The sequence below is a fragment of the Amblyomma mixtum genome, chromosome 1, assembly GCF_055824585.1.
Source record: "Amblyomma mixtum isolate Tamu chromosome 1, ASM5582458v1, whole genome shotgun sequence".
Taxonomy (NCBI): domain Eukaryota; kingdom Metazoa; phylum Arthropoda; class Arachnida; order Ixodida; family Ixodidae; genus Amblyomma; species Amblyomma mixtum.
Genome location: NC_143012.1, coordinates 296178815 through 296203134, shown reverse-complemented (window position 1 = coordinate 296203134; position 24320 = coordinate 296178815). Strand labels below are relative to the sequence as shown.

The 24320-nt window shown below is 49.3% G+C and overlaps 1 protein-coding gene across 4 annotated transcripts in view; it reads left to right on the top strand.

Moving 5' to 3' along the window:
• Positions 1-24320, top strand: part of LOC149372146 (dachshund homolog 1-like) — a 240440-nt gene that overhangs the window by 183297 nt on the left and 32823 nt on the right. For all 4 annotated transcript variants that reach the window (XM_089566521.1, XM_089566520.1, XM_089566519.1 and 1 more), the window contains one exon: positions 12066-12149. In XM_089566521.1, coding sequence (XP_089422647.1) covers positions 12066-12149 — 84 coding nt within the window. The remainder of the gene's footprint in view (positions 1-12065; positions 12150-24320) is intronic.

Genomic DNA, 24320 nt, shown 5'->3' with positions numbered 1-24320 from the left:
CGGGGACCTCGCGGGGCGAGCGCTTTCCGGAAATGAAATGGGCTTAGCCCCTGCCCCGACGCGACCGCTATTTGTCGCGTCACTTCCGGTGTCAATCTCCATTTGGACCCCTTGTTTGGAACTTCTGTCTCTCTGGGCGCCGTGCACCTAAATACTCTGCTCTGTTTGCCCTCTGTCACTGTTCATGTCATGTTTTTTTTTTCTCCCTATGTTTGGGCTGAGGTTATATTTGCTAGACGAGCCGACTCATTCCTACTTTATTGCACAGATATTTGCTGCTGCGTACTATTTTGTTATTCTGCGTTCCATCAGTCTGAGGACTTTTCGAACTTGTTAATCGATGTTAAGACGAAAGCCTTTAATGCCTCATCGTTGTCGACAGAAGGTTGTCAGCAGAGGTGTCACGTTTTTCGGTTGGTCAAAATAGTTACGACGCCAGAGAGCGCGGATTCGCAGTAATGAGGTCACCCACTGATGCCTGACGCCCTCTTTTGGAGCAGACGACAACTAATAAAATAGTTGTAGTCTGCTCTGACAGGCTGCCTAAAGCATCCGTGGGTGACCACATTTTATACCTCATTACTGCGAACAGAGCCATGGATACAACCGAACTCATCGAAGCAGAGAGCGAGTCGTGTTAAAGAAGCAGTCAGAGTCGGCAGTAAAAGTGTGTAGCTGTAATGTGTAGTCAAAGTGTGTATTTAAATAAAGCACTAGTACAGCACAAACAGTCTCGCAGTCAATGCCAAACAGAGCGCCAGGAAAGGCTTTCGCCTTACAGCACTTTAGAGAGCCAAAGTGCCACCTGAATTTTTATTCCTTTTTTCTTATTTATTTATTTTTAAAAGGAATTGCCAAGTGCCTTTGACATTTACATAAAAGGAGTGAATCGCGCGCATTTGTTATGAGTGAAAAAAGCGCAGCGGAGTGGCACGAAAGTGCTGGATTCTGCCTTCTAGTTCCGTCTGGTGACGTCCTTCCGTGCTCATAATTTAAGCCCTTTCCATGGGACAGCAGCGGCAGGAAAGGTTACATTTGCAAGTATTGCCGTCTCTTTCCAGCGCCTTTACTTAGTGAGATCGCTGAATTAAAAATACACAACTTTAGTGCAGCTCTGTCGCAGTAGGAATTAAATGTCGTGGTGAGCGGTTGTCAACAGGAATGGCAAAGCAGTGCTATTTTCATTCAGCGCCGAGTACAGAGTGGTCTCAGTAAAAACAACAGCGAAAGTCCACCTCCATTATTACCGCTTGCATTTGTTGAAAAATCCTCAACGGCACAATAAAAATTGAAGGGGTGTCTACGCAACGTCTTCTACGTCAACTGCGTATGCGGAGGTGGCGTGGAAGAAAAAAAAAATTCACAGGGACACGTAATTACCCTATAGATTGCATTAGAAGCTCTTGTTGCGCTTTACCGGAAATGGCGCCACTTTTCGGTCTGTTGACGTCACTTTCCTCAAGCCAATGAAATTATCCGGTCTAGTGGCGTCACTTCCCTGCAACCAACCGGCGAATTTTATGACCAACGACACAATTTTTTCCGATGGTGCTTTTAATGTTCTCGCATAAAATTGTGACCGGCGAACTTGTTTGGTGGTTTGTTGCAAACGTAAAGGCAGCAAAGGTAGTTAAATGCGTCATGTGACATTTGCCGAGTGATGACGTCATTTTGCGGAGAATCGAGATCTCAGGGGGAGTGTTGGATTTGGCCTATAGCCGTCGCTGCAAAAAGGAAAAGCGAATGTAGAAGATGAGGGGTGTTGAGCAACGAGACAGGAAAACTCCGTGAAGAGCCAAAACAAAGCAAAAAAAAAAAAATACGGCGGACACGGCGCGTTTTCTTTTTTTTCCAACCAGCGGTGCACATTTCTCGCGCGCCGCTCTCTTCCGGCCCCTTCGCCGCCGGTCGCGGTGGGAGACGAGCGAGGCCTGCCTTCGATCAACCGGAACAAACACCGCGTTTTTAAAAGAAGGACGCCGCGGTTCCGCCTGTTTGCGCTGGCTTTGCGTGCGCGATCCTCCAGCGACGGCGGCGTGAGCGCTGGGCAAGTTATCTGACCCTCCCACTTTCCCACACGCACAGACTCCCTCCTTCCCTGCCCCCCCCCCCCCCCCCCCGCCTCACCCTCGCCCTTCAGTTCTCTATCTCTGGCCCCATTTCTCATCCTCCTCTCCTTTTTTGTTTTTGGTTCCACCTTTTCACTTTCCTGTCATAGCGAGTGTGATCCCTCACATCGGCAGCCAAGTCAACGGCATATAGACTGTTGACCATCGGTCACTACTGAATGGCGTTAAGGTACTGTTTTGGTTTTGAGCTGTTTAATGTCCCAAATCGACTCAGGCTTTGAGGGACGCCGTAGTTGAGGTCTCCGGATAATTTCGACTACTTTTTGTTCTTGAACGTGCACTGAAATGGCACAGTGCACGGGCCTCTAACATTTCGCCTCCATTGATATGCATTCACCGCAGCCGGAATCGAACTGCGTCTTTCGGGTCAGCAGCCGAGCACCACAAGCACTGCGTCACCGCGGCGGCCAGAGGGGTAGCGTAAAACAACAATAAAACAAAAGAACCGCCACGTTTTAGAACGAAGGGACGGTGCACATAGCGTGTACGATTATCACCTAGTGTATCTTGAGAACGACGTGCCTGTGAGGAGAGGTAACTGAGAAGCTCTCACTCCAACTCCCTGGTGCTTTAGCATACCTGTTGCCGAGGCTATTACAATGACTTCACGGAATCGGGATAACTATGAGATAAACCCAAAGAACTGCGTTAACGCCTGAGCTGTGCAGGTTCGCTGCTTTAACGCACTTAGCGGGCTCGTTTGGGCTAAAAGCGGACTTCATAGTCTTGATTTTGTTTTACCAGAACACTGGATAATGGCTTCCACAATCGGAGTATTTACGCGTGCTTGTAATTCGAACGAGTTTTACCTCCAGTTTCAGAAATAGAGCCGATAAAAAAGGGTTGTAATGACGATGCGGATTGCATAGTACTGTAGTTTTGAATAACTGGTCTTCAGATATTAACTAGCCAGCTCTGCTGCTAACTACGCGCAACCCTTCCTGGCGCTGCCCAAACGGCAAACGTGCGCCTACTTTCGGGTGTGAAAATCCCGCCACTCACTCCATCGTCTCTGCGAAACGAAACTGCAGCAGCTTTCGCGGCAAGGAGCACACCCGCTCTCATCACGACCCTCTAATTACAGCGGTCGCCGGGCTCACCTAAATCCTAAGAGATAACTAACACCGCGCGGGGACTGCCTTCTGTATGTGTACTACCTTCTGTCTGTCTGTTGGTTTCTGTATGCGAAGAGCGAGAAGCGAGTACCTTTGAGTGCTCTTCAAGGCGCAAGTCGAGATCTCCCTCTCCCTCTCATTCCCACTGTCTCTCTTTGGTGGAGGCATCGCTGAAAGGCATCGCTGAAAGGAAGAGGAGCGGGGTATCGTCGCCGCCTCTGTCCGGAAAATGATTCCAGGGGCCTTGGAGAGAGAACTGGGGAGTCGGGTTTCGCGCTCACTGCGGGCAGAGCGCAAACGAGAGAGTGGTCGCTGCTGCAAACAAGATAGCGTGTGGCCCGAACTGAACGCGGAACGACGCGTTCTTCTTTTTTCCTCCTCCTCCCGACTGCGACCTCGTGGTTTACGACTTTTAATAAAGGGGTCCGAGGCTTTCTGTGCTCTCGGTTCTCTTCTCCCTTCTCGTGCTTAACGCGACACCGAATCCCATGCAGGCTCGTGCCGAGGCGTCATGTGGGAGGGGGAGGGGTGATGAGAGTGAGGAGGTGATCTCTCTGGCCTGGCAGCTGCGGGCCGTCGTCCGTCCCGTCTTTTATGGGCGGCACGCCGACCGCTGTCATTTTTCGCCGGAGCCGCGACGGCTCGCCACTCGAGATTTTGCCTGATGAGGGAGGCTTCGCGCCTCTTGCGATCCCGTGCGCGGGAAAACGCTGGAGAGCCGGGGACTTTGTGAAAAGCCTTTCTTTCCTTTTCTTCCCTTACACCTCTCCTTGTCTTTCCCGCGATTCTCGTTAAGTATGCGGGAAGAGTATTGGAGCGTGCGTTGCTCCCGGCGTGTGTGTGTGGCTCTACGGGAGCGGCGTCAGATTTCGCGGCCTCCGGTCGTCAATTTGAACTTGAATGACGCGTGCGGGGGAGGTGTCCCGTGCACGCTTGCAGCGATCAAGTCTTACCGCTTCCGCTTTTCCGGGGCCGCCTTGGCTGGAAGGAGCTGCTGTGGAAAAGGGCGTTCGGTTTTAACTTCACGAGGTTTGGTTTAAGAAAGAAGAATGTTTCCAATTTAGAATGACAACCCTTCTCTATGTTGCTGAAAGTGGCGATCGCTGGAGAACATGTATGGAATATAAGTTAGTGTCCTGAAGAGGTATAAGAGTGATGACTGCCGTATATTTAACCTCTAAAGTAAGCCTGTTCGTTAATATGACAGCATCAAAGCGTTTATGAAGTACAAGGAGCTGTCCAGACGTACGATTCAGGCTGAGACTGTGAAACGCTGGTTTCGCATCGTATCATTTCTATCGAAGCAGTAAATCATGGGCATAAGAAAGCTGCTTTGATAGCTGTAATAAAGTTGTGTTTGCATAATGTGTGTCTCATCGCTTTTAGTAGAGAACGTGTATGCTCAGCATGTTTGATGTTGGTATCAATCGCAGCAAGGTAAATAAGGCCGAATGGTTAGATTAAAAATGCCCAAGTTTTGTTTGCTAATGAGAAGTTGCTGACCAATTTATATATGCTAGATCAAACCAAGCAGGTGTCTGACGAAGAGGTCAGTTAATTTATGGATTAGTAATTTTACAATGGCAATACGTTCAGACAAACCTTTAAAAGAAATTAAACGCTAAAAAACAAATAAATGAAGACTGCCGCCCCCCGCAAGCAGACGCTTTCCGCAGTCAAAGCCTAATCAAACCATAGCGAACGCTATACTCAAGGCCTACTCGAGCGCGGTTTATACAGGCAGGAACGCCGCACAGAAGCTGCGTAATTAGTTTCGGTTTCCCGGGAACTCTCCAAATAATCACCCACATGTTGTACGACGGCGCACTTAATTCACTTAGAGCAGCGCCGATCCCTTACGGCTGTCACCGCGCGGAAAGGTCGACGATTTTCGCCCGCAAGAAATAATCCTTCTTCACACAAGACGGCTTCGCTGTACGAGCGCTCGAGAAACATCGAATCAAGTCCCGAATAATGTTCCTCGAAGCGGAAAAGTTCCGCCTGCTTATGTTCCTATATCCTATTTATTTTCTCATCATTTCTTTTGTTTCATTAACCCTCGTTACGATTACTTCTCCGTAGACTCTCTCCGTTTCCGGTGCGGATTTCTCCTTCCCCTGTTCGCCAGCCACATCTCGATGTGCGCGCGTAATTTCGTTAAAAGCGAAAGTGAACCTGCCCTCCCCCGGCTTACGCGTTTCTTCTCTTCGTTCAACCGACTGCTTTTCGTCGTCGTCTCACCCCTTGGCCTTCTGCCCAGTGTTTAATTCGTTCCGGAGATGAGCGCTGTAATAAAAAAAAAAAAACGCGCGCGAAATGATCGTGACTTAACTAAATTTCTGACCTCGCTCTAGCCCCCGCTAAGATGAAATCAAACACGGTCCCCCTCCCCCTTTTTCCGCCGCGAAATGACGCTCATTAGATTAATAAGCCAGTCGCTGAAGCGCGCTCTTTCGGTTCGACGCCGGTTGCCAGGCGGTTGCCAGGCGAGCGCACATACACTGCTGCTGCTATACGAGTGCGCCTCATGCAAAAAGCCTGCAGCCGCAACCGAACTCCACGTGGCCGTTCCGCGCGTTTTCGCGCACACCCGCCGCCTCTTAATGCCGCCTATTCGTTACTTCTCTTTCTTTTATATGCATTTTTTGCTCCTCCGACCCATGTGTTCTGTTTCTTTGATGACCAGCCGTGTATTTACTATCGCAAACCGTGTGCAGTTATGCGAGTGGTCTTTCGCAATCACCGACATTTCCTTTCCGGGCTCGCATAACCTTTGCGCTTGTTACTTCGGGTCTCCGCTCGCAGACGGCAGCACCTCTCTTGCCGCCTTCATCTCTCCAGTTCGTTTTGCTCTTTCGTCTGCGCCTGATGCGGTTTTCGCGGCCGGCCAAACGGAGCTGCTAAATCATGCGAAGCGCCGTCGAGGCTAACTGCAGAACTTCTGAGCACCCGCATAGAGAAAGGATGAGGGGGAGAGAGAGAGCGATATGGAGAGATATGTGCGTTCGTGTGTCTTCAGAGGCAAGGCGGAGAGAGCAGAGCCGATTCGTGCCCCAATGTTGTTAGGCGTAATGAGCCGATTTAGGTCGCCTGCGCGGCGCGAGATTTGCGATGCTTCCGCTGAACGAGCTCTCGAGCGAGCGCACTTTTCTGCACGGTACACATTTGTACGCGTAATGTTCTCGGTGCGCGCCCTCTGCCGCTGCGCGTCGCTGATGGCGCTCTGGACGGCTGGTAACGCGAGCCGACGTCGGCGCCCGTGCTCTCAGGACGTCGCCTGGTTTATGGCGAACCCGTTCGCGAGACATGGATTCGATCAAAACAGCGCCTTTCAGACAGCTTTTTCTTTTTCTATCCCTTTGACCGCGAAGTGCTCGATCAAAAACGGTATTAAGAAACTTGAGGGACACTTAAGTTTGGACTTAACGGTAGGACGCGATAGCATTAATGGGTCCCATCAGCCTTCTGGGGTCCTCTTCGCGTGTCATTTCGCAGACATATTGTTCTTTCTTTAACCATCACATAACGCTATCACTGCCGGGCAATTACCCCTTCTATGTCGCCTAGATTCTGCCTACATGCCCATATATGCGGAAGTGGTGATTCCCTACTCTACATTCATGAGACCCTGGGAGTCCTCATACCACTTCTGTCACAATGGTGCAGCGATTAAGCGATTCGCCGTTGCCCCGACAGGTGGAGCTTGTGAGGCTCAAGTTGCCCTTTCCTAGTGACCTCTCGTGACCAATCATTAATTCAACGTTCACGTGCTACGGCGGGCAGTTTCTTCACAATCCGGTTTGCAGGTTGCCACTTGCCACCGTGAGTAGGTAGTGATGACGTCATAAGGTCGCGTGATCTAGGTGGCAGGTGGGCCACCTTTTTTATCCGCTCACAACGCGGCCGCCGACACCGGATTTTCTACAGAACCGGAGGCTTAACGCTATTACGTTAAAAAAAAATGGATACTATGTGCGCTAAACACTGCTAAGAGGCGAAGTACCCACGATCGTTGGGGGTACTACAACCTTTTCGTGTTCTTGCAGGATAGGAAGGCTTTCGCAGCTGCAATCCTGATAGTGTTTCACTTGGAGCATATTTCGCCGCTGATTGACGTATTTCGATTCATATCTCTAGGATACTTAGCCATAATTAATTTATCTAAACATAACGTAACTTCGTTTATACTCATGCATTTGGGGGAGCATGTTTCGCTGCCTATATAGCAGTCAATGAAGGAGAATTTTTTTTCTAATCAAAAATCTTGACTACAAACAACAGATGCAGACTTGGGTAAATAAACACGTGCCCTTCTCCTGTGCACACATGCGAGTAATTGCATGCTCGTTTTGTATTTTTTTTTCATGTTGACGAACAACTTAATCTCATGGTGAGCAGTAACCTTTCACTATCCTTTTAGGTCTGGAATCGATTTTGTAACCATTAACAGGTGCGCTCGTAATGTTTGGTCGAAAAACCCTCAGCGGTCGGTAATCGCTGTTAATTGTTGTTCCAGCCACAGAAACATTTAATCACTTATCCAAATCTCGACTTGTGTACTTTTTCCAGCTCAGTTCGGAATGGAAGCCTTCAATGCTACCAACGAGTTTATCGTTGTTGCTGCATTATTCAAACTTTCGGGTCCATTCTTACTCAACAATAGCTCGTTTATACCGTGCGACGACTCTCCGCAGTAATTATGCCCAACAATACCGAGATTGATGAAATTCCTCGAAGCATCACCTACGTTCATTAACGTTCCTGTTGTTTGGCAACAGCACCTTCGACGTGCCTCTGATTAGCGCTAACAGTACGCAAGGCATCGAATGTGTGTACGCGTTTTTCCTTAACGCAGGATCTGGTTGTTTACAAAGCATTTCGTCGCTGTAATCTTCAGAGCTGTCGTTATTAACGAAGCGCGCTGCAGCAGCCGTGGCCAGAGATCATTCTTCGAGACAAAACTGCGGGGGAATAACCGAGCCCACTGGGAAGAACAGGGGCATACATCGCACTTCTGTTTTTTTTTTTTTCATCGGCCAGGCTCTCGAGACGGGCTCAGCCATCAGGGGCGTGTCATCTCTATGCGCCCACAAAACCATTGTGTTCGACAAGCGCGGATATAAGGAAACCGCCGCATGCGCTGCGCACCCGAGACGTGAACTGATTTCGGTCGTGAGTGCGCCAGAGCCCGGACCAAGGACGAGACGTGCGCCCATTGTTTTTTCCCCCGCGTATCCCGGCCGCTATCAACATCGCGCGGACGTTGTATCGGCTCCGACTGTGTCACGTACGGCGGGCGCTGTCAGACGTGACGTCTTGTGCGGAGCTGCCGTGGTCTTGAAGAGTACTGTATAGCGTATCAGCCGCAGCGGCCCACCGCGACCCACACATCGCGCGAGCGTGCGAGCTTGTGCGGCCCTTTCGAGAAAGCCCGTCGTTCTTACGTTTTAATAATGTTCGCCCGGCTCTGAATCTCGCGGCCGAAGAGATCTGGCCGTTCGCGCATGCGCGTGCTGAGCAGGGCGCACGGGAGCGTTGCAAATGCCCGACTCCACGCCCGGGCTCCCGTGTAAGCGTGCTCACGTGCTGGGTGCCGTACGAGGAAGTGATCTTGTTGGCGCGTGACGCTGAAGAACCCGGCTCCTCTTTGGCGTTGCGCACACGTAAGCCGCCTCACGGTACGGTACTTGGCTGTGGCTATAGAGAAACCGTAGAAGAACGCGCACGTTGAATGAGAAGAAAAGAAAGGCCTGCGTTTGAGGCCGCACACGGGCAGGGCTTTCTCACCATAGGCGAAGAGTGTACCACAGATATCCCTCAGACAGGCATGGAAATTCATAATCAGTTCATAGGACGCTTCTTGTATACTTGAGTCGCTTAAAAACAGGTTGCTTTCTGTCATTTTTTAATTTTTTAATGAGGAGTTCCAGCGGAGATCGCTGTGGTCAATAGTTCGACTTCAAGATTTCGCTTCGCACAGACTTCGGGGCGTTCATATACGCCCACACGCTATTACGGTGCTGCCTGTCGTCTTGCCCAAGGAGGGAGACGAACGGCGCGTATCTCAGGCGCGCACGCATAGCAAAGGAGGACGAATGACCTCGGACAAGAGGAAACGTCGCACGACTGAGCGCCTTGTGGGCACCCTTATCTCGGGCGTGGTATTATGCACCGCGTACCCGAGAGAGAGTGAGAGAGAGGGAGACCTTTCGTTTTCCTCGCAATTACGGTTATTGGTCCACAGAGGGACCCTGCCTCGGAGCTGTGGCAGTGAGGGGAGGTTGAGGGATGGTGGGAAGCGCACGTCGAGACCTAGGCTTCGGCCCGAGTCGTGCGCGGCAGTTCATTGTTTCGATTGAAAAGGGCAGGTCCCAGTCGAGAGCCGCACCACCAGACAGATCGCGCGCGCACGACCGAGCTGGCGCGGGGAGTTTGCGTGCGACGAATGCATTTGGGAAGAACGCCGTCCGCGATCCAGCGCGGCGGGGGGCACGCCACCGACGTTCTTCCAGCATGCGCCGGCGAACGGTCGTAACTGATTCCGCCGCTCATCCGTGCCTTCTTCTCCCGGGGAATACTTACTTTATATTTTTATTTTCCGCGCTTTTTATCTGGCTCCCTGCGTCGGTTTGTCTTCATTCCGCTAGCCACCCGCTCCGAAGACGTCCTCCAGGTCGATCAGTTTTATGGCCTGTAACTGTTTCCCGAGTGGTGCCTCGAGAGAGGGGCAGGCGCGGGGCTGCGTGCGATATTGAAAACGCGGCGTACGATAATGATGGACTTTCCCTTCGGCTGTATCGCAGAGCGAATGTGTAAAAGGCGTGATTCGGAGTCGTTTGGGTTTTCTGGCGGTTGCGGAGGGGCCGTGCCCCTTCTGCTGTCCGCTCTCTGCCGGCTCTATCTCGTGCGGGCAGCCGCGCTGAAGGCCCGCGGGAATCGTCTTAGCGTGGCCGCTGCAGTTGAGGTCTAGCGCTTGCGAATCATTTATGGAAGGAGCGGGTGAAATCGGGCGATCGCCTCGTTCTTGCTACCGAGCCGTACGTTCCAATGGATGAAGCTGCAGCTTATTGCTTTTATATTTATTGCATAGGAGCGGATTTCTTTCGATGTACGATATATTTCCGTCCGCAAAAGCGCATGCACGTTCGCAAGCGCTGTGTTCTCCAGTGGAAATGCGAGAGCCTTGAGAAAAAGATAGTATATGCTGGTCAAGAAAGCGCCCTGGCTCTATGGGCTGATGTAGGGAAATGATGACATTCAGAAGAGCATGTTCCTGTACGTCGCACTAGGTCATATGCGAAGGGCATAGCCACGCTTTCGGAAAGCTTACTGTCACAAAGAAAAATTGACTATACTGCTCCAGAAAGACATAACAATATATGGAAAACTTGAAGGAATAAAGAAGAAAATCACTTTAAAATCAGTCGTTTGCGCAGAAGCGTGCTTAGCGTCACTGCCAACATCCTATTGCAGCGACTGAGTTACTAACTTTTAAGCAGCTACTTTCAAATAGATAACCTATTCGTGCGGCTGTACATTATAAATTCAGAAACTGCTGATTTAACTAAACGCATTTCAAATGGCGTTTTTTTTTGGACAGGCGCTCACAAGGGCCGTATAAAATACGAAAAAAAAAACAGAGAGAAAGGGGTGCTCAAACTTAAGAATAGCACTAGAAATACTTGCCACTCTAAAATATTCAGCTATTACAGACTTCGTACTTCGTATATATGTTTCACAGTTTCAGAAGCTCGAGTCTGGCACCGTGAATTTTCACTTCCACAGCTGTGGCAGGCGTCGTGCTATGTTGCACCGCATTAATTTCAGCCGTTTGGCGATACAGGTGTAGTATCTACATGCGGAGGAGACGATCGAGGAGATAGTTTCGGAGAAAAGAAATGCGCGACAACTTTTTCTATCTTGATGCACATCTGAACGGCGCCGTTAGGGGAAAAAAAAGAAAGGAGTGAAGACATAGAGAGAGAAAGAACTGCAGGTGCAGTCCTTGTTAAATATATTCAGGCCACGAGGTCTGGGCGTGCCTTGCTTTGCACCGTCACCGCAAATGATCTTTCATGAGTGTGAGCATCCTTCTTCCTCATCTCATCAGACATCAGGAGCTGGAGGGCAACTATATAACTCTAAAACACGAAGGGTGTAAAAAAGGGAGTAAGCTGTCGTCTAAGCGCACTCCTTTTAACGGGCAGTGTAAACTGCCCAAGCCGTGGGGTAGATTTCAATCACTAAAAATACGGAATACTTACGCTTGGCAACGGAAACAAGTTCCCCCTCCAAAACAATGGGAAGTTGTAGCAGTTATGAAGATTTTAACCGAGGTTTTTAATCTCCTCTATATTAGCTACCCTCAGTACCAAAGATGCCGCGTCTAGAAGCTAACTGCACCAAATTACTATGCTTCGCAGTGTGAATATACCTCCGTTGACAAGAGTAAGCATTCCCCCTATTTAGTGACCGAAATCTACTCTCAAACTTGGGCATACCTTGCACCTAAAAGGGAGCGTGCCCGAGAACAGCTTAGTCCCTATTAACTCCCATATATGCCAATTCGTGTTTAGAGTGTACAAAGACCCTACTACGTCTAGGGCGTGAATGTGCGATTCCGACACACATGCTAGAAAGGCTGGTTTTTTATCGGCTCCGGTGGACTGGGGCCATAATTGGCGCGCGCTTACTACCGCATCTATGCGACTCGTCGTAAGCGTGTTGGCAGCGCAGGCCCAAACTATTTACTTCTTGTTGCAGATTTGGCAGAACCAAGGCAACTTAATCTCTGCTCTTTTTTTCTCTTTCTTCCCTGCAGCCGAGCTCAAGATGGAAGTACTGCGAGAAAGAAATATGCGGGAGACCCTCGAGAAACAGCTTTCTGAAGAACAGCGGACGAGAGGTGAGTTTGTACTTTTGTTGTTGTTGTTGTTCTTGTTCAGCGCCTGCGCTTCATTACTCTACGCACGCAGAAAACAGGTGATATCGCGACCCACATCGGCGTCGTCTCGCTTCAAGGTACATTAAAAAAAAAGTTCTGGCACACATTTCAGTCGGCTTCCTTAGCAAAATATACGCGCCGATTAGCCATAGGCAACTTATCTCAATAAACATCAACTACGGCTGCCTCTTTAACATTTCTTCGAAGGTACCGCTGGCACAAAATCTACGAGATTTATTACGTTTGTTATACTAGCGGTTAGTGCAGTGTACAGTAAGTAATGATATGTATGGTACCCAGCTCCTCTATAGTGAGCAAATTATATCGCCATTTATTCTCACAGCGTATGCCTTCGGCTACCAAAAGAGCCGGGCACGCAGTAGTTCCACCGGACGCTCAGGTTAACGCATCTGGCGATCACGCAAGCTAACAAGCTGTTACAGTGTCACTGACGTGCCAGCGCCTGCGATAGGCGAATTTCTATGAAGTCTTGCATGACAGCCTCGCGTTGATTGTCAAAACACTTTAAAAACATCGCTGGCCTCCTTTTTCGACATTGACGTTCCAATGGCGAGCCACTACACTTCCGAGTCTGCTTTTCCACCCCACTTTGAACACCAAGCCAAGATATGGTACATGCTATGTTCTAAGTTAATACGTGGGGCAATTTTGCTATGAAGACACTAATATCGAATTTCACGATCACCCCACTGCATTGTGTATTCTTTGAGGATTAGTTTAGCAGCTGTCGGGCTTAATGGAAGTAAGCTTAACATTCAAAACCTAAAGTACGAGAGTTCTTTGAAGATTGCTATGGCACATATAAGCCATGAAAGGAAGTCGTAGGTTTTCCTTGTGGTACCAGAACCAAAGTACTAGTATTGCCTCAATGCACCCATTATCACCTCATTAGAAATGTACGAGATTATCGTCCGCAACGGGCAACTTGCAACTGTATTGCCGCAGGACGGTCCACTCAACGTTTACATGCGTTGCAATTGACGTCACCGGTTCCGTGATGGAGTTCAAGACACGGCTTCCGCTGTGTAAATCGGAGCAGGAGGGCGATAATTCCTTTACGTGTGGGAATGAAAGCTTGAGAGAAGCCCTCGTTATCCGAGCTGCATGACAACAAATATGCCGGAAGTCACGTGTTTTCGCAAGAGCTAGTGGGAGTCTTTGGCCGATGGCGCAGCCATTAGTGACGTTGGACGCAGCGGCGTCGTCTGCTTCTTTGTCTGCTGCGCATGCGCAAGCGCACTGAGACAGCGACCAACAAGGTAGGGGAGCCATCATGTCCGGCTTCAAAAAATGCGACGTTATGGCCTCTCCTAAATTCTTTACTTACTCCATGCCGGTTTAGAAAAACGCTCATGTTCTCCTACATGGCGGCCGCTATGACGTCGGTGCAACCCATGTACGTACAATCGCGCACAGTATGACTTGCAACACGCATCAGGTTGTACAAGCTGATGTCACACAACAATGCGAGTCGGGCGCTGCTGCAAGTTCTGTATACAGCTGCCGAGCAGCGTGCCCGCGTGCCTGGTACTGTGCAGCACAGCGTATTAATTTTCTATCAAACGCAAACCTGGAGAAGGTGGCCAATAGAGCGTTGCAGGTCATTCCGATCGCGACTGTACATGCAGGTACGCACGCACGCACGCACATGCATACATACGTACGCATACCTGATTCTGGTTTGTGCGCCGCGCTGCAAGGCATCAAAGTACTGCGGGAAAGGCAGACACTTCCGCAGAATAATTTTCTTTTTTGAGCCACACTTTTTTCCTTGTATGTTTTTATATTCGTAAAGAGGCGGCTCTATTGCGGGAATGAAAAATGGTTTCTTTCTGCCCGAGCACATCCGTCGCCGCCCGGTGGTGGTGCTTTTTGCGCCACCTCCCGCGAAGCCATCGTCTCAAAGTGCAAATACGCGGGATTTCCTCACTCAGCCAAATATTTTTTTTGTCGCTCTCTGCCCCCTCCGCATTCATATCTTCCGCCTCCTGCTTTTACATACACACACGCACTCATACACTCGTTGCGCAGAAATACACTCTTCTGGGAAAAATATATATATCGTTATCTCGGGAGTCGGTTCACCCCTTCAGTCTGCGTGCGCTGTCTTCAGTCCTCAGTGCTTTCAGATTTTGGATCTGGCTTGGCGCGGTGCACCGTGATGTCTGGTGTATAAGCTGCAGCTTTTCCTTTAAATTATTGATACTGCGCCTATGCAACTGGGTGACTGCGGCTAATATGCACATGTTGCTTGGCATATGTGCTAGCATTGTGTCATATGTGCGAGAAAGTTGTCAGGAAATACATCTACTTACGGCAGGTCGTAACCGTTGACACGGACCACTAGAGCGAGATATCTAGGTAAATAAGAATTAGGGGGAGTGCATTAGACAGGTCTCAGGTCATGAGTATTAGGCTGCCAGTATCCCTCAAGAAGAAAGTATGTAACTATTGTCCCTTGCCGGTACTTACCTATGGAGCAGAAATCTGAAAGCTAACGAAATGGCTGGGCAACGCAGCGATCTATACTAAGGAAAATTATAGGTGTAAGGTTAACAGAGAGGAAGATAGAAGAATGGGTCAGGGAACGAACGCTAGTTAATGATGGCGCTGCAAGGTCACGTGACCTAGGTGGCAGATCTGCCTCCCAGGTTACTCTCTGGGGACCACCTGCCATAGCCATGTTCGCGATTGTTCGCTCACAACACCGACGCTGACAACTCCGACGCCGGATTTTCTGGAGAACGGGGCCTTTAACGCTATCGCGTTAAAATGGGCATGGTTGCGGCATGTACTGTGAAAGCAAGGTAACCGATGGTCCCTTAATTATTGAAACGGAGTCGATTAGAAGAGAAGGCAAGCGTAGGAGCGGGCGGCAGAGGATCAGGTTGGCGGATAAAATGAGGAAGTTTGCGGGAATAAGATGACCCCAGTTCGTACAAGGCATGATTAACTGGCGGGATGTGGGAAAGGGCTTTGTTTGGCAGAGGGAGTAATTTGGCTGATGAGAAGTTTGTCGCCTTGTAAACTCTTAGCGATGCGTCGATTGGGCTATCTGCCAATACAGTGGAAAAAACGGTACTTGTTCGTGCGTGGAGGAATCGGAATCTCTACTCCTTTTCTCGGCGTTCATCTTTCACGCCGCGGTGTTAGTGTTTCCGGATGGAGAGAACCCAGCGGCGGCTGGCCGCCGAGTGTTTCCGGGCCCGCGGCTCAGCGGTGAGGGCTTATTTGATTTTGCGCTTCGCGCCTCGCCGAAGACGGGGCGTGGATGGAGACTTAGCCCGCACTTTGTCATTTCCGATGGTGGTGCCGAGACGGATATCGCTGGCTCGAGCGAGCGCGCTTTTGACTGGGGCGAGGGACTAGTGTGAGCGATGCCTTCGCGAAGAGCAACGAGTTTTCTCAGCCATAACTCTTGCTCAGGCCAGCGCATATAGCTCTGTGGCGTGTTATATAGGGAACGAGACTGTCTCTGGAAGCGTATTCGAAAGTCTTTCGACAAACAATGGAGCTCTCAGAGATATAGCTCGCTTATACCTGGCCGCTTTCCGAGTGATTTTTTTTTTAAGATGACAAAGCCTCCAGCATTGTCATGAGTTGATGCCTTCTATTTTCCTCTCGCCTTAAATTAAATTGGAAAACAAGCTGAACTGACTGGCAGTAAACAAGCCTTGGTGCAAAGAAATGCTAGAGATCGTATGGCGACACATTAAGATTTCAGACTGTTATGTACTTTTCAAGTTAGGTAATAATTTCATCGCACTGTGTTTTACTGGCACTTAAATGTCAGTAAGTCAGCTGTGCAAGACATTTCTCTACATTGAAATACAACCGGGCGAACAGATGACTAGTTATCCCGAAATTAGTCTTCATATTAAAATTAGAGCGCATGGAATTAGAGCGCCTTGTTAACAGAGCGTTGGGATTAGAGCGCTTGGAATGAGAACGCGCTAGCTTCGCTTTGAGCACGAGTTAAAGTCCGCAAAATTTAATTCCTAGTTTCTTTGTGTGTGTGTGTGTGTGTGTGTGTGTGTGTGTGTGTGTGTGTGTGTGTGTGTGTGTGTGTGTGTGTGTGCGTGCGTGCGTGCGTGCGTGCGTGCGTGCGTGCGTGTGTGTGCGTGGGGGGGGGGGAGGGTTATTTGCAACAAATTCTCTCAGATAAAGTGGCATTACAGAGCGATAATTCGTGCACAGTATCGTCTGCACATCTTCCACGCATACAGACACAAAGATCAGTAACTACATTTTATTACTAGAGCTATGACGTTTAAAGCAGAATAGATCGCATGATATCATGGATAGTTCTCGTTTTCTTTCTGACGCCTAGACAAATGAACGACACTCTCGACTTGCACCACCTCTTGCACTGCGGACGTGGGTTCATTTTTTAACCCGAAGACCACTTCCCATGACGGCTAAAGTGCGCGATAAGCAATTTGGGGCGGCAAACACCCCGGTGACCCGAGAATAAACGGAGAGCTCCTCGCGAACATCGGCGCCAGCCTCGAGCACATGTAAGCGCACTCACATAGGCTTAGACAGACCGACACAAACACCGGGTCGAGCGAGCATCTGTCACGCCGCCGCCACCACGCCACCGTATAGTAAGCCAATGCTGCGACGGAGTCGTGTTACCCGCTATGATAGACGGCGGTTTTCCGCAGTCTTCCCTCGAAGCGGTGTTCGAACACGCTTCGCTCCAGGGAAACAAAACAACGCATCGAAAAAGACGTTAGACGGGAGGAAAAACACGAAGTTATTTCTTCTACTTTGATCTTTTTTTTTATTTCAAAGCATGGTTGTACTACGCGAAGGGACCAGATACACAGGAGGGGGAAAGGAGCGGTGAAAAAGAAAGCGACACCTACTGGCCTTACAAAAATGTGACGGCGGCAACGCTTGCGAAGTTCGACGGAGTTTCAACGAAGAAATAAAAAGATCACTGAGAAAGTAAGCAGCGGGCCTAAGAAAACCGACCGAACCGCACGCAGTGGGCTTGTAGACGTGGGTGTACACGCGAGAGGAGAGACGGCTAGGTTTGGGAGACGCAAAGGGAGAGACAGGAAGGGAGCGGGAGGGGGCACAGGCGGAGGGTTGGTGTTCCCAGTAGTGTGTCCCCGTGAAGCGGCTCTGTCGATATTCCCGTCGTCTTCCTTCTCGAGTATCGCGTTTCGCTATTTGTCAAAAAAACCGGCTCGAATCCAGATAGCTAGCAGCCCCCGAGGAAACCGCGCCAGCGCGTGAAGCGGAGCAGATCTGCCACTAGCTGGCCAGCACGCAAGCAGTCTTCGGGGTTCCCGTGTCGCCTCCGGGCGTTTTATGGTTGGCGTCCGATGTCCCGCGGCGTGGCGGGAAGGACGATCCCGATGCTGTCTCTCTCTTCTACACGAAGCGAAGCAGCAGTGCCGACTGATGTTTCCCTCTTTCCCCACTTGGAGCAATAACGTTTACGTTTGCATCTACACGCGCTGCTGCCGGCGTCCCATCGCCCCGAAACACCCTGTATATAATACCGCGTAAAGCCGGAGGAGAGCAAGCCAGGGAGAGCACGGGAGTGAAAGCGGGAGTGGGGAAAGAGAGGAGGCACGAGCGGTGTGAAGAGGGGGACGGGAGAAAACTTATTCGCATGGAAATGATGGTTGGCCGCCCGCGGTTTTTCGGGCCACCATGTGTCGGGACGATTCGCCGCAAACACCACGCCACTCTATGCTCTCGGACGGCGGGCGATCGCACGGAAAATGCGCGCGATTATGGCGGTTGTCCCGCGCCTGCGAAGCGCGCGATACAGATTTGGCGCGGATATACGTATGCGCGCCATCTCATATTCAGCTCCTTATGTTGTTTTTTTTTTATTTCCAGCTTTTCGTTTTTGTCTGTCAACGTGAATCCCCACACGAGCACCGGTTGTAGGCCGTGCTTAGTCTTGGTTTGAGATTTTTGCTTTCTTCCTTTCATTCTGGTAATGCTCGTTCTGATGCCTCATGTTATACACGCAGATATGAGTTTTGTCGATCGCATCATCGGCCATCTGCCACGGAAAGGAACAGGCGCACTGAACCTTGCTTCAGCTTTACTTTCTTTTTTTCATTCAAAACCAAGGTTATTGGCGCGTGAACACGGATCTAGAACGGGACAATTTGACTAAAATAGTTGCTTCGTGACCTAAACAGCAGTCACCACCATGCTAGTTACTTGATTGGTCTGTCTGTTGCTCTTGAATCGACGCAAATGTGGTCCAATAAGGTGCAGGATCTTGCCTTCTTAGTGTCAAGAACAGAAGATAAGGACTCGGTCTCTCGTGTGAACGTGCCTGATGCGCGCTACGTAGAGCCTGATTGTGAAAACGGCTGGTAATACAATAATAAATTATCTTCTCCTCAGATTATTCGTGCTGAGATGAAGTTGAAACCAACCCCGGCTTTAGTGTTACAGGATTTTGAGTGTTGTATAGCTTTATTCGCCGTTAACATGCATTTATGAACGTCCAACTGCGTGGTCTGGTGTGTTTCCTTCGATAAACAATGAATGAAAAAATTGGTAGGGGTTTAACGTAGTTCATCTTAGTAGACCTGCGAAAGCACGTGTCCATTCTTCAATTGGAGGGGGCACTTAAACTCCGCCTTAGGGGTGTGGCATGATATCATTAGTAGGTCAATGCCCACGTGTGCTGAATTGGTAATTCCTACTTAACATTCATAGATGGCGGCGAGTCCTCGTATAGCACTACCAGCGCAGTGGCGCAGCGGTTAAGCGATGTGCCACTGCACTGGCAGGTGGCTGTTTCTATCCCAGCCACCCGTCGGGATTTTGCGAGCCATGTTGCTCTTCCCGAGAAACCTCTCGCGCAGATGGCACGACGCTCGTCTGAACTTACCCGAGCTTACCCGAACAATTCGGGTAATAATTCGGGTTGCTAGGCAACGGCACAAGTTCGTACGTATGTACAGTCAGGCCGGAACGAAACGCGAACAGCGCATGTCAAGAAAACCAAATATTTTACCTGCCTACTTTCAGCTGTAGTGTACAACTAGCCTGATTCATGTGTCTGGATAAAGGGTCTACCGATGTGCATAATCGTAAATAGGTTGCAAAGGAATATGTCGCTTCAAAGTAGAAATGTATGACATATGCGTATTTGCGTTTCATTCCGGCCTCACCTTACGTACGTACGGTGAACGGTGAACGTATATGTACGGTGGCAATATTCTGTAGGTCGGTGTTGGCTAGAGTGAGTGATTTCGCACTAATGCTATTATTGATGCTGTTCAGTGGGACGTTCAGAATTCTTTCTTTCAAGAAAAAGCACAACATTCCCCCCTCCCCCACGTGCAGAAACTGAACTCCCCATGTGCCTCTTCCAACAACAATCGGCGTCGGCTTGTAACTCGGAAAATACGGCCTATCTCGGTGCTCGTAATGAGGCATAAATAACGTTCCGATCGGAGAGCTGTGTACGCGCTCCCGGGTAACTCTGGTCCCTTATCAGTCCATCCGGGGAGATCGGCTCCGTTGTCTGCAGCTCTGCTCAATGGCAAACAGTCGTTTATATAAAGTCTGCGTGCGCGGCATGCACTGCTTTACAGATAGCTCTGCCTCGTGCCCCGCCCACCCACGGTGGACGACGGCGATTGCGATTCCTCGTTAATTGCTATTTTGTTGCATCGGCGGCCGGCTTTCGCGTGTCCAGCCTTAATCACTGCTTTCCAGGTCATGGCAGTAAATGGCGTTGACGTGGCCGTGTTAGCCGGTGGCGAAATCAAATGCGGGCTGTGTATATCTTTTGTATTTGTTTTTCTCGTAGCTTTGGCGGTAGTTTTGAAACGTGGTACCAGGCAACCGCCTTAGTCTAAACAATTTCAATTGCTGAAACGGCATAGTAGGAGACGGTATATAGTGAAGGTAGGAGCAAGGTCTCAAAAAACAGCTTTGAATCGACGGTAGTAGTGTAGCTTACATGCGAGAGCTATTGAAGGAAGTGATTTAGTGTTCTTCAGTGCCAAAAGATAAAGGCACTGTCAAGTATTCTACAGGGCACAAAACAATTCATATACCTTTCATCCTGAAGGACCATCCATCATCCTGTTTTAAGGAATTCACGTTCCAAGGCGCCAAACGTGTATCAATTGGGTGCATTGCTCATGCGCAGTACTGGGAGGGCGAGAGGTACCATGAGTAACACGAACTCTCATAGTTTGCAACCGAAAGTGTACATGTGTGAAGGTGTTTTGTCTGATTTGCTGCTGAAGTGGTCTTACTGAACCATCCAAACAGTGCAGCCCAAGAAACTGCAGTGCGTGGGTGATGGAGCTTATTCTCTCAACTATTAATGCCTAATCGATTGTGCAGCAGTCTAAGCACTTCTCCTGCCTATTTAGTCGCAGAATGGAATATTTCCTTATGGACACCACTACGTACAGAAATGCGTTCTGCGCGTAACGTCTGCAGTCAAGTAGGCAAGGTTTTCCCGCATATTGCTGGTTAAAAAACAGTGCGTCGGTCACGAAATTGGTAAAAAAGAAACTAACTATTATTTTGCGTAATAGAAGCAATTGCCTTGTCTTTGTTAACTGCAGCAGTAAAAGAAGCATTTTCCTCGTTCGATCGAGTGCGCCATCTGTCGCGAGTCTTAGGAACTGCCTCGTTGATGCGAATATTGATCTCGAGTCGAGCAGTTTTGTCTCATTTCTTCCTTCTCCCCACCTCGCTATTTTTATTTCTGCCATTCGCGAAAAGGTGCCGCTGCAATCGCGATATTAGTGCAGAGGCTACTGAAAATTCGGAAACAAGAGCAGTGTATTCGCAATTAATTAGCTTCAATCCGGCCGTAAATTCTCCTTTTCTACCTTTATCTTACAATATTTTACTGGTATGGCAAGTACGACTCAACGTTCCAAAGCCGCTCATGGGCTATTATGATAGGCGCCGTTGTAGAGGCCTTCGGAGTAATGTTGACCTCCTTGGCTTCTTTAACTTATTATAGTATCGCTATACTTTGGATTTTCTTTCCTTTGGGAATAAAAAATAACAGATGTAATCGAGAAAAATGCCGCAGACTTGGTGGGCCTCTTTGATACTGCTGAAGTGAAATGACTCTCACGAAGAAAAAGTGTTGGCCCGAATGATGTAACTCGGTCGTTTCGAACAAGCTGGCGTTTACATAACGTTTCAACGACTCCATCAAAAAGGCCTCTGGTTATGGTCATATTAGGCGGAGATTTCGAGAAAATTTATTACCACTTGCCAAGCCGGCATACGCATGCTTGCCACAAATAAAACCCGACCGTGGCTCGTTTCCAATACCAAATTACGCCAACGTTGGTGTATGGCCTTACATTGTGTTTACGCCGCCAATATTTGATGTGCACCGCATACAGCCAAGACGAAAACTAATGCCGTGTGTACCTCTAGTGACGTTCGCATAGCGTGCGCTTCGAGGACACGCCGTCCGTTCGCATGGGAACCAACGCTTTCCGAACGAATGACATGATGCGTGTTTGGCCGTGGCCTCGGCGCGCAAAAGCCGCCGAACGCCACAGAACCCATAAATTTTGTCTCTCGTGCGTCGTCGACGCAGCGGGAAATCCGAACCCACCGCCGAGTTTGCCAGTATATAGATGAGAGAAAGCATAACATCGCGGAGCTCTCTGCATGACCGCGAACACTTTGTGTCAGGGTGCGCGCGCGCGCGCGTGTGCGAGTCCCTGGGTCCGAAACGCAGAGCGAAACGCGTCGTGAGGCCTGGCAGTCGCTGACGTACTGACGTCAGCGTGTGTTTACGCGACGGCCGGCCCCGAGGTGACAGTGACAAACAGCAAATCATTCGCCCGGTCGTAGCTCACCAGCCGCTTTCGAATCGAGGCCTCCGTGGGCCCCGGTTTTGGGAGCGTGCGCGCGGCTGGCTGTAAATCACCAGCGGCAAGGATATGGCTCCGAGTGGCAGCGAGGAGTTGTGCGGAGCTTTCCCTTACCTCTTGCTCCTCTTTTTGTCCCTCTGGAAGTCGTCTCGACTCTCGAGCGCTTGTTACGACTGAGTCTAGGCTTCGCGCGTATTAGTTCCTGCGTTCTCTTGTCTGTTTTAACTCTCGACTGAGAGTTGCTGTCGCGTAACGACAATCCAGATGCCTTCGACGTATCTCGTGGCTTTAGGGAAGAAATTGCGGTCTGCGCATAGCAGCGTCAATGGCGGGGTGTATTTGCCAAAATCTGGCAGTACGGGGTTTTGTCAAGCTGTCAGTGAGCAACTTTTAGTGCCCCCCCCCCCCCTTTCCCTCATCATGCACAACATGATAGTCGATTCTCTATGATAAAAACTGATCCCCTTCATCATGTGCAACATTATGGTCGGTTTTCAGAGACAAACAATCAGTTAACTTGAGTAACAAAAATAAAAATAAAAAGTGCGTGCGCACAGAAAAAAAGATATTGATGCAGCCGAATGCACGCAAAAACTAAACCAATACGTCACAAAAAGTCACGTACACAAAAAGTCGCTTAACTTGATCCTGAAACAACTTGAAAGTCAAGTTCTTTGTGCGCAAGTGCTATCGATGGGGCTGTCATGTACCATTGTCATTAACTTTCGGCTTAACTTCTCGCTGCTTCTGATTCACACAAGTAACCGGCACATCTTCTCGTGTACAAAGAAAGTTTTTCAGTTACCTGAGAAACGTTCTGAACAAAAACGGGACCTCAAGAAAAGAGACATTCGTGCCTAGTTTAAGGAAGTTTTGTTTCATTCACATTGCGAAGCAACCGGCATTGCTAGCGAAGCATACTGATGACATCTTGCAGGCTGGTTGGTTTGGTTGGTTTATTGGGGTTTAACGTCCCGAAGCAACTCAGGCTATGAGGGACGCCGTAGTGAAGGGCTCCGGAAATTTCGACCACCTGGGGTTCTTTAACGTGCACTGACATCGCACAGTACACGGGCCTCTAGAATTTCGCCTCCATCGAAATTCGGCCGCCGCTGCCGGGGTCGAACCCGCGTCTTTCGGGTCAGCAGCCGAGCGCCGTAACCACTGAGCCACCGCGGTGGGGCACATCTTGCAGGTGTCAGAAAATTTGCTTTCCTTCGTATTCACTCGAGTTCAATTTCTAGTGCAGTTCATCGGTTCGTTCCTGTCCCCATTTGTCTCCAAAACAAGATTTTCTCCCCCAGTGCTTTGTTTTTTTTTTTTTTTTCATTCTGTGACTTTTTCTTTGCTTGGTCTTTGAAGCTTGCTTTTCCTTTGTCGATGTTAAGGGAATATTTCCTGAACTTAAATCCAGGCACACATTTATCATTGGCACGTCATAAGAAGAAAGTTATTGTTGTTGTTGTTGTTGTGACTGAGAGAAGGATGAAAAGGAAATTGCACGGGCCTGCTACTGGCTCGAGCCAAGCCACCACCGCTGCCACGTGCAGATAGAGGAAAGTTAAAAGATCAGAGGAAGGAGAGAGAGAAGAAAGGAAAGACGCGCGTCGCAGCAACAACTGCGTCCGCCGGAGCGGACGCTGCTCAAAAAACAGATAAGTGGCCGAAGCCGCGCTCGCCGAAGCGAGAACAGATACACGAAAGTTATTCGGCATACTCCGATGAGAGTATAAGCGTTCTACACTGCAGCAGTGTATACAATTTGGTCAGTGGAAACTACAAATTATATCGAATTGGCTATCCCAGACAACAGGTACCATAAAGAGAAAGGAGTGCAGAATTAGCATTCAGTTAAGTTCTATTTTATTTCATTTGCTAATACTATGCAGGCCGCACAAACGCGCGCAAACTGCGTCATTTAACGCGTCCTGCTATGTGCCCCGTCTATTTTGGCCTCGTACTGTTTAGGCCTATTCAGCGAGCGCAGAATTAGAGCTCCATTTAAATACACGGAACATTTCGTAACAGCGCTACGTTTAGAACGCGCATACCCAGTGTATATTTAGGTACTTTAATAATTTCACGTCACTGCCGGGTAGTTGTCTTTGCTTTTTGCCACACGGTCGTTGAACTGTGGCAACAGCAAAAGACTCCTTCAAAGACGACGGTTACTCGGTCGCGTTGTTGGCTCGATCCAACCTCCTTTTCTGTCGTTCGCCTTTCACGAAACGATGTTTGCTTTGAGCAGAGTCTC